Below are 11,300 nucleotides of genomic sequence, written 5' to 3'. Positions count from 1 at the left end.
ATATGTATGAAAGCACATCACAAGTGATGCATAATCGATTGCTCACCACCCACCAATCAATGTCCAGCTAGCCCACTGGTAGTGGAAGAGAGTGAGATGAATTACCCCCCACCTCAAAACTCCTTCTTCACAATGTCATATGGTATGGAATATCCCTTTGGCCAGTTAAAGTCAGATGTCCTGATTCTGTCCCCTTCCAGCTCCTTGGGCCCTTTGCTGCGAATGGCCTTGGCTCTGTACCCTGCTTGGCAGCAACTATAAACATTGGTGTATTATCAACACTGTTTTCCTCCTAGAAACTAAGCAGCATACCAGACACTATGAAGAAAACAATTCCATCCCAGCTGAAAATGAGACACTGTCTTTAGATTAAGCATCTGATGGCAGCCTTGGTGTTTAACAACTTGTCATTTCTCCCACGTTTTCCTCCCCAAACCCAGACATTCCTGCTTACAATGATGGTTGCACACTTTGAATGTAGAGTAGCTTCTGCTCATCCTCATGGCTCTCATTGCTACCTCTACCACACCTGTAGAACAGACTACTGTAATACTGCTGTGCTAACATATCTCAGGCTTTGTTTCTGTGGGCATTCAGGAGATGTCTGCATTTGTCCATTACTAGAAAGGAGGGATCAATCAATTACAGAAACATGCAGCATCTTTGTGTGAGCTCCTTATTTTCTGCCACCTGCAGGCATAAAGGCTGCGGAGGCTGTAGTGCTGGGCACACTCAATGAGCCCTTGCAAGAAGTGGAGAAACTCCAACTCATTTCTCAATTCAATTCATTGCTGTCTCTTAGACCACATACTCAGGATGCTGCTCCGGGGGCTGGAGGGCTCTTTTGTGAAGCATGAAGCAGTAACTTCCTGCAACATCCACAGGGTGTTGTGAGCCTGAACCGATGGATGGAGCATGGGTGGAGCTGGGTAATGAGACATAAACTCATGCTCTCTATACAAGCTGAAATGCCTAACAGAGATCCTTGTGTTCCTGGGCTGCAGGTCAAGGAACTGAATTAGTGTGATTACATTTCTGGGCAGCACAAATCAGCTATGCTAGCAAATCTTGAATACTGAAAGAATACAGAGGTGGGAGCGGAATGAACATACAATAATAATGAGTAAACAATTGCTCATGAAAACAAATACTTCCCACAACAGGCATACCTACTTCCATCCGCTACCAAGGAGCTAAAGTGCATCTGCTTGTAAGATGCCATCTATTTCATAGGAAATAAGCACTGTGACCTGCTACATTTTCTCTCTCGATTTTAATGATCTTTTTTCATGCTGGAATATAAAATATCAAAATACATGAATGATGAGGATACAAAAATAACAGGGACTGGAAACAAAACAACACAGACAACAGATGTAAGCAATGCCATTTATTGAAGCTTGAAACAAGTAATCATAGTCTGCTTTTTAAACCTTGAAATGTTAAAACAAGCAGTGAATGTGCCAAATACAGACCCTTCCTGAGCAACCTGCTGAAGCTGATGTGTCTCAGGCTAATATGGTAATATAATGATGTTATGCCTCAGCTCTTGATACTCCATTCAGTTTTAAGAATAGCGACCATCTGGGTTAGGATCATAAATCCACATTTACTTAAAAAGAGATATGTCATAAGAAATGAATTTTCCTAAATGAATGAGAGAGATGACTAAATGCTGTTAGCATAAAGGAGATACTAGGCTGATGAGTGCAATGTAAAATACAGCAGCGGGCACTGCTCTGTTAAAATAGTTCATGTTATTATCACAGTCTTTTCTCTACAGTTTTAAACTGAACAACAGTGACGACTGTGCTATACCAGGTAGAATGATTATTTCCATTAATATTCATGATATGACTTACTTCCATTCATACCAAATGAAGTAACAACTCCCTGAATAAAACTATGAAGACAAACGTGGTTTTTGTCCACACTGGCTGTAAGGAACACTGAAAAGCCCAACCCAACCCCAAGGCATCCTTCCTCCCACCTTCCTCCCACTATCTTCTTGCAGCCAGCTCCCTTCTCATTAGCCCCCATGATTAGTGGTCCCTCTGCTGACTTCCAGTATGCATTCCCAGTGACTGCCAGTCAGTTTTGTTTGGCCATCAGACAACTGCCTCAGATTTCACTGTGCAGGCTGTACTCTGTACAATGCAGCCTGAGGCCAAAGCCTGCTCAATTCCTTCCTGAATCATAGATGGAACACTTCCACTTCTTCACATACTTCAGTATTTTTGTGTCCTGTGCAATAAGAACCAACCTGATTTCTATTGTTCAACGGGCCAGTTCAGGACCTCAGAAGGACAGAAGCACCTGTGATACTGAAAAAGCAATATGCCTGGCATTGGCCAGCAACACCATGGATATGTATTATTTAAGAGTCATCCCCCACATCTATATATACTAGCACCATGTTTTTAACAGTGAATTTTTAGTTTTATCAGCACCTATAACTGGAGTTATGTTGCCATCACAGAAATTAGTAAATCTAACCTTACCATGCTGCATATCCTAAACTCCCAGATACTTCAAGTGAAGAAGTATCCAAAGGCCACAAACCCACAAAAAAGGGCAATTAGACTTATGGTCTTCTTTAGTAGGTTAAAACAACAAAGCCAGGCCCAAGTGTTTTGATTAACTTCCATATACGTTTGTCTAGAAATAGGACTATTAGCTAGTCATAGCTCTGTAACCTCAGTGACACTTCAATTCATGGCTATGTAACTCACTCTGCATTGTATAAGATGTGACATTTCCCTGTATTGCAATCTCAAATCATCAAAGATAGTTAGGGAATAAATCTGAGATATTCGAAAGAGCATGAAGACTCAAGGTGTCCAACTTCTACTGAATTTCAATCTAAATGCTAGGCTCTGTCCACCTCTGTTGAAAATGCCCAGATATGCTTTGAAGAGTCCAGCTGGCCTCCCTAGCAGTTGTTCTGCCATTTCCTTCAATAGCAAAGAACTATTCGACTAGTGCTATCTTAATGCCTGAGGTCCAGAATGCTGCTATGCATTCTGGGTTCCTGGCTTCCTAATCCCAGGTGTTACCTTTTGCTATGATTACTGATAGAACTGGGGGGAAAATTTTCTGTGAGTGAGTGGTAACAATAATGTAGATGTGTTTTTTTTATGCCCTTCAAAAAGCTATTAGGTTAAGTGGTACTGCTATCTCAGATAAATAATTCACGCTGATACTCAGTCCATTTATATGGTAAATGCAAAAAGCTTTGCTTTCATAGTAGAAAGTAATGTTGCTTAAAACAGCTTTGGGAACTCAAAATTCCAATTTTGATGAGTTATTTTAGGTTACAGCAATACGCTGTATTGCAATGTTTGGTAAAGTGGTCAGGACAGGCTGTTTCTGAGGTATCCTTTCGATGTTCAGTCAAGGACTAAGTGAACTATTTTTCTCTTCGAAAACAACATATTTTTTTTGCTGTATGGCCTGCACATCAGTAATAACAAAACTCTGCTTTTAAATTTTTAAGAACTTTAGTGTGTAAACAATTGAGAAGAACACTGCCACTTCACCTCATTTGTTTAAAATAAAATAAAAAAGAATATAAAAGTGAGTGAGAACAGGGGGGTCTGGCCCACAGCAAAAGTCTGTGTTGGCTGCCCCATCATCCTTCACTGAGCACTCGAGTTAGGTGGTGCTGCTGTTTCAAGCCGGTTTTGGAAAAAAGATGGAAGAGAGCAAGCAAAACATTAATTAAAAAGAATTATTCCAAGCTTGTCTATAGCCTCTATGCACGTCTAAGTACTAACTGATGGCACACTGCAAATTATGTTACAAATCTTGGACTTCTACAGATAAGAAATTGAAGCAGTAAATTAGGACTGATAACCCTAAGGAATGTGTTTTCCCAGCTGTGATCACAGATCTTCATTTATGTTGGACGGTTCAGAAAAACACACAAAGACACATAAAACTTGTAAACAGAAGCCCTATTGAAATTAACTAGCTAAAAAGCAGCTAGTGCTGAGTTGCTTGGCTGTTGTTTTCTTGGTTCCGAGGTGACTTTCTTCTAGATTTAGTATAATACTGTTGTTTGAGGCCTCGCTGATCCCAGTATCTTGCTTTGTTACGAATTCGGGGATGGCTACATGTGGAGCAGCACTGCAATTGTATTGAAGGCACCAAGCACTTGCCAATGCTTCTCAGCCTCTGGCAGAAGTGAATCGACAGTTGGTCTTTGCTGCAGGGGAGGCCTATGGTAGAGAAAATGAGAATAATAATCTGTATTTTGCAGACAAATCATCTGCATGTCAAGAATCTTAAAATGTCTTATGATAGCTTTCTCTTCCTTCATATTACTGGTTAACCTGAGCCTTCTGAAAGTTTAGGACATCTGAATGGAAAGGCCATAGCAAATTTCACATGGCCTTCTGCCTCAGAAAATTAAAGTGCTTTTTAATTATCGGTCATCAAGGGTTTACTTTTGCAGCAGACAGAGCTGATTTATGTTTTTCACTTTATCATTTCTGCCTTTTAGAACTGTCAGAGAGATTCAGTAACAATGATTTGCATGCCTGGTACACATTTTGGTGCTCCACATTTTTTTAATATTGTATTTAAGACAAGCCAAAGAGCTGCAGTGTGCTACAGAGCAATGCAGAGCAGGCAGGAAGAGCATAAATATGGCACAAGCAACTACAAGTTCAGCTTGACTCTATTTTCTGCAGCACCAAAATAAGCCAGAGATTGCTAACATCTGTAATATGGTGCGGACAGCTCTGTGGTAGCTTTAATAAACCGAGACATATCAGATTTGGTTAGAAATTAGAAAATCTGAGAAGCAATAGCTGAAGAAAGGTCAAGGTTTGCAAAAGCAGAAAGGTGGTGGATTAGCTGAATGCAGAATTTTTTCAGCAAACTCTTCAGCACCAGAACTGGGGAAACACAATGAAACTAGTAAAAGGTGGCTTACAACTGTCAGGATGACTTCTTTTTACAGCAGACTGCAAACTTCTGGAACTCGCTGCCAGAAGAGGTGGTAGGAGCAGATTGTATCAGAGTTTCAAAAAAGGAGATTCACAGAACAAATTATATAAATTTAAACTAAAAGAATCTGGATAGTATGCTTTTATTTGTCCTCCTATGTCAACTGGGAATGCTGGAGGAAAAGCCAGGAAATAAGCCACAGAGAAGCACTCAGCAATTGTAGTTTCCCTAAGTGGAACGTCCTAGTGTCATTCCTGGAGACAAAATATGGGGCTGCACGCACCACTGGCCTGCCCACTAGGATATTTCCTATGCTTCATTGGCCTGTTTACAGAGGTAACTATTAACTAATCTGCATGGGTACTATTTATCTGAGTCTGTCTTTTCAAATATGAGAGGGATAAGAGATAAGCAGACCAATTCAACCCTAGGGCAAAACGTGCTCAAGATCTTTGAACAGCAGTGGGAATCATATATCACACTCAGTTGCATGCCATATCTGCATTACCCTCAGGAGCCAACCTCTTGTCTCTTCATCAGACAACATCCTCACTAAAGAAGACTTTCTAAGAGGTAAGAATCCTCCTCCAAAAGGCCTATGAAAGCTATTCCAGCAGATGTCTGAGCTGCTGCTGTGCTCACCCTTAGGGTACCTGTTGGATACTGCAGTACACAGACTATGGAGCTCCAGGTTTTTCTACACTTTGTATTTGTCATAAACATGGATAAAGATTCTTGTTTGTATTTTCTTTCCCCTTCTGCTCCAGTTTTTCTTTTTCTGGACAATAATTATCTGAAGGAGTTTTATTCTCTCCATCTCTTCATTTTGAAGATACATACATCTCCCACTCTCTGGGACACTGAATTCGAAGTGCAAAGAGTCTGTGTTCACTGCTAGTCAGATTTTTCTTACGGTGTCTTTCTCACTTTGCTTGCTTGTACTCCTTGTTTAGAATTTGCAGAGCCTATAAGGTTGTCTATCCTAAGAAACACATCTGTTTAGACTCATGGTGCTTCCTTCTACAGGCCTTAAAAGCAGCCTATGAACTACTTAAAACCCACCAATGCAGGCAGACCCATTCATTTAGTTGTGGCATTGTAAATCAAGGATGCATGCTCAGAAAGCCCCATCACAGAAACACAAGGCAAGAAGGACTGGAGAATACAGCATGATTCTGGCAATTGTATAGCTGAGTAGTAACTAACCTATAATTACTGTGCCTGTAGCATTCACAGCAAGCTCACACATTCCCGGCTTTTCCAACACCTCAGAACAAACACAGAGCTACTTGGAAGCTGTCTGCTGCCGGCACATTATCATACCTGTGCTTTTTCTGCACGCTTGCAGATTGCATTGCTGATGCTCTGTTGGCTTGGGCTTATCCACACACATATTGTCATCTTCTGTTTCATCGGTTTCTATATTCCTGCACTTCACGGTTCTTTGCTGAATGCCTCCTCCACAGGAAACAGTGCACTGAAAAAAAGTCATTTTAATACATATAAAGTATTTCTAAGTGGGAGTTGTGTAATATATCAACATGTAAGCTACAGTGAGATGGAAAGCTAAAACAACATATGATCCAGAACTAAGGTCAATAGATACTTTGTGTACTAAATTCTCTACCTAGACACCTGTCTGTATGGCCAGATTTGTCAGTATGCAATGGAGAGAGAAACAGAACAAATTCATCACCTTGGAATGTACAACCAGGGTGACAGGAGTATTTTCTGCATAAGAGGACAATAAAGACAGTACTAATCCAAACTAGTATTGCAAAATGACAATGTTGTCAATCTGTGAAAAATACAATTAGTGTATCTTTCATGGGTTGTTTAAAACATGAATAATCCACATCAACTGTAATGCTAGGTCTAGAGCTTAAGATTTCAGAAAAGCTCAATGAGAAGCTTTGTCTTTGGTGACACTTACATTGTGGTTACCTTTACTTTCTAACAACAAAACAACTACCACCCACTTGTTCTGGTGACACTTAGATGACCATAACAGAACATTCTAAGAACACGTTCCTCTGCTACTCTGAAAATTTACTTAATTCCTCATATACCCCAGAACTTAAGAGAATTCCAATGAATGTTTAATTCTTGCTCTTTTCAGATAAACAGTGGCCAGCAAGATAAACAGTTCAACAGGTGTAGCTAATGTCAGCTAATGAAGTACGAGAGATGAAGACGAGCTCATTTATTTTGCTGCAAATCACCCTATTTGTAATGTACACCTCTGTGCGTAAGACACAATATTACTGGTGTGAAACAAGGAAAGAGATCTTGGTTACTCATGTAGCAAATTTAGATTCATGTTAAAATCATTTTTTTTTAAGTAAATTATAATACATGGAATTAATGGAGCTGTAAAATTTTGGTATTCAGTTGCTTATTTTATGCATTTCCCAACTTTTTCACTTCCCTGTTTATGAGAGTTGAAGCCATTCCATCACACTGTTATCCCTCCTGAAGGCTTTCTGTCAAAAATAACCCTCAAGAAATTTTCAGCATTAAATGATTCTCCAATATTTACTTATTTGTGATTTCTGGTTTTTGGTGTTGTTTCACTGCTCTGTTCTGCTGATAGGAATACTTCTAATGTATGAACATGTGTATTAAGGAAACTGAAAGATTTATTAGATGTACCAGTTTCTTCACATATATATATATATATATAATATATATTTTCTTTATTTATATATATACATATATATACATAGACATATTTAAAACCATTTATTGCAGATACACGAAAGTTCTCCAAACAAATATATTATTTCATCAATTAGATTTCCAGAATCCAAAGTAGGAGGCAATTCATCAACATTTAAAATCTCTGCTTGCGTAGACAATTGCAACTGTCATTTGCCATAAAAAAGTTGCCATAAAGTTTCTTTCAGAATATCATTCCCAGCTCACCTTTGCTTCCAGTTTTCAAACACAGAAACCTTAAAGTGAGTGGGAAGGCTCTGAAAGCACAAACAGATCAAACAGTCTAGCTGCACTTGGAAGGATTCAGCCAGGCTTGCATCAGGGACAATTCAGGTTTTCCTTGCCTCTAAAAAGACAGCTTGTGATACAAGATAGTTTAGCAATAGAGATCAATATATATTCGTTTAAGGACCAATATATTAGTTTATCAAAAGGAATCAATGTGTACTAGTTTCAGAATTTTCCAGGTTAGCTTTGCTTGTTACGTGAACAGTCTTGTTTTGCACGATCCTTATTTCACTCAAACGCTGAAGCTACAACAGGCCGCCTTTTATCTACATAGTGTGCACTCAGAGCTTCTTTGTGTCCACCAGGTGAAAGGATTTCTTCTTGGGTTTCATATCAATTGTTCTGAATTGTAGTGTATCAAGACAAAAGCTTGCTTGTTATGCCATAGCAAGTGATGGAAATTTGCCAAATTGAGGAGAAACTGCTGAAGGCTGGCCAAAGGTCACTGTGAAGAAGTTTAAGATGAAATAAAGGGATGAAGCAGGTGGTTGTGCAGTCACACCACACAAGCCTGAAGGGACATTAGCATATATTAATGAATTCTTAGAAAATTATGAGTAAGTATGCTGTTTTCAAGAAATGTGCTGCAAATGTATATCTTAAATGTTTAAATGTAGAATGTGAATTCTAAGAGCATCTACTTGATTTGCTAAGTCACCTGGTAGGTATCATGAATAAAGAAATGCCTGTTTTCTTGACACCTACATGGTGAAATTTTACCTCTTTATTAAGCACAACGGTGTTTTGTTAATCAGTGTCAGAAGTGGCAACACAGAACTGCTCATGTAACACCACCAGCAACAGTAATTTCTCTAACAAAAATGAGATTGCAAGTCATGTGCCTGGAAGATTAAACTGCAATATTTATAGAAGATAGTACATGTTCATGAGATGCAACACCTCATTTTTAGGAGGCAGTTAGGGACATTAAAATTCACTCAGTGCAAACAATATATTAGGTACGGAATGGCAATAAAAAGTGTCATGCAAAAACAATGACAATTTTTAAAGCATTTTTGAGTCCCTTTCCTGTTATTACTTCTCAACTGATTTTTACTCTCTTCATTAGATCTGCAACAGAGCCTGCTTGAAATACACAGGAGATTTGTAGCCTGTTGTGAAATAAGGTGACAGGTGTACTTTGAACAGTGCACTGTTGCTCTCCTACAAGGAACTGTATCCCTATGGACAGAGAACTGGAACTGACATCCAGGAAATTCTACTCAGTATCCTCAACACAAAGACAACTTCCAGGGTTGAACAAGTGTTTTTATAAAATATTTTAATGTATAAAATTATAAAATATTTATGTGCCAGCTGGGCACAATCATTTGGCTACTAGTGTTATTAAGTCCTTGTTAACTGCTCTGACAAGACATGGGATCAGGTCTCCCATTCAGTGCAAGTGGGATTTGTAAGGAAGCAAATTTTGAAAGCACCAAGTCCATACCAGCAAAAATACAGCACATGGCACTTTCTGTAGAGCTGCTTTTAGAGGAGCAGACAGTCAAATATAACAAGACTACCTGCTTTAGCTGGTATAAATATGTGCCCAGCTGCCTGTTAAAATTTGTTGGTACAGTTTTATATTACAAAGTGACTTCAAAATCAGATTTTACTCATGTTTCACCTCAGCCTCTCTTCCCACAAAATTTCAGTCCCAAAAAGTGTAAAGGCAAACTCAACAAAGATCATAACATTAAAATAGCAGCAAAAGGGAAACATTTGAATGAATCCCATTTACTGATCCAGCAGGATAGCTAAAACAAATCCACTTAATCTTCCAGGCCATCTGCTTCTTTGTTTCAGGATACAGTAATTTACTGCTTTAGCTGTGTATCACACGCAATCTAGGAATGATTCTGGGAAGTCTTAATAATGTCTGGGATAATTTTTGCTCTAAACACACAAAAACATAGCAGAATCTTTAAGTAGTAACAGCTGTGTTGCTCTTTGTGCAGAAGTTTACTTAGCACTGTAAATTGGCAGCTAACTGTTCATTGCCAAAGTTTCTTTTGAAGACAAATACCTCATTCCAAGGTTCCACTCGCCACTGCAAGCAAGGCTCCGTATTACAACTAGTAGTGAGTTGTGGTTTATATCCAAGTAATTGGCAATGAAAAGGCCTGAGAAGTTGCTTCTCACGAATATCGATGCACTGAACATCTCGGGTCTTGAAACCTCCATTACAGTAGGCAGAGCACTGTAAATAAAAACAGAAAGGGACACTTCTTCAAAAGATGTCAGCAGATGAGCCCTTCCACTCTCTCCAGAGATTGCTCCCAAGCCTCATGCAACAGCACCAGCATCTGACCCCATGCAAAGTCTCTTCTGCTGCTAAGGAAGAAATAAATCTGCTACTCCAAGGATAGGAACAAATACACATGTAATTATTCTGTCTTCATCTAGAATTAAAGCCAATTCTGCCTATGACACTGAATAGCTTCAGATCAGCTTTGATCTTTATAACCATGTTGCATTATAACAACTAATGCCATTCTTTTTTATATAAGTAATTATTTCTGAGTTGAACAAGGGAAGTGAATTCACTACTTCCCTTGGGAGTTGAAGGGTAGGTGGAAGAGGAATTAATGTCCTTGTTCACAAAAGTTTCTGGTCCTCTAAATAGAAACAATAGACAGAACTCACTGCGCAAGAAATTGAGTACAAAGCCCCCAGAACATTTGCAAATTGTATTTGGTATTAAACGCAGACTGTAAGATCTAGTTTGAAGCACTTTTCCTTTAGGGAAGGGGAAGAATTAGATATGAGGGATGGAACACAGATTTACTACACCAGGAGTGGACTGCAGCCATCTTGCTCTGAAAAGTTGCCTTAAGATATGTGGAACAAGAAATGAGAAAAACAATTTGGGCTAGCAAAAGCAAACAAACAAATCAAAACAACCATATTAATGTCTCAAATTGTGGTTATGTCTGTATAGTTCAACTGCTGAAAAGCAGGGATGCTAACAACAGTTATCTGCTAAGAAAGGTTTTTTGTTGCAAACTATCCTCTTTATTCGTGCTATAAAACATTTGTTTCCCATATTTTATCATTAAACCTGATTTAAAGCCACTTTCTGTGACATAACTGTCACCTACTTGTTGCAAGAGCAACAACATTTATGAAGAAAAAGTGAAGGTGAAATACACCTTGCTTGAAGTAGGACCACATTATGTCTGTGCATCACTTAAAATCAATTTTGAAGATTTAAGTGTGGTCATTTTAAGGCCTTGCCTGGACTTTCTACACAGACACATATTTCATGTACAAATCACTTCTATGTCAACAAAATCAATAATGTAACACAGATTTTTTAACTATAACCTTTTCTGCAG

At 38.8% G+C, this 11,300-nt stretch overlaps 1 protein-coding gene across 1 annotated transcript in view; it reads right to left on the bottom strand.

Moving 5' to 3' along the window:
* Window positions 1-1,375: 1,375 nt before the first annotated feature.
* Window positions 1,376-11,300, bottom strand: part of ADAMTS12 (ADAM metallopeptidase with thrombospondin type 1 motif 12) — a 172,885-nt gene continuing 162,960 nt past the window's right edge. Inside the window, exons 21-23 of the mRNA XM_031608435.2 lie at window positions 9,989-10,162; window positions 6,277-6,430; window positions 1,376-4,220 (exon numbers count right to left, since the gene is read on the bottom strand). Of these exons, the coding sequence (XP_031464295.2) occupies window positions 3,985-4,220; window positions 6,277-6,430; window positions 9,989-10,162 (564 nt within the window). The 3' untranslated portion in view covers window positions 1,376-3,984. The remainder of the gene's footprint in view (window positions 4,221-6,276; window positions 6,431-9,988; window positions 10,163-11,300) is intronic.

Source organism: Phasianus colchicus, chromosome Z, assembly GCF_987193195.1.
Source record: "Phasianus colchicus chromosome Z, bPhaCol1.hap1.1, whole genome shotgun sequence".
In the NCBI taxonomy this organism is placed as follows: Eukaryota; Metazoa; Chordata; class Aves; order Galliformes; family Phasianidae; genus Phasianus; species Phasianus colchicus.
Note: the sequence above shows the minus strand (reverse complement) of the source record. Positions and strands in the feature narration are given on the sequence as shown.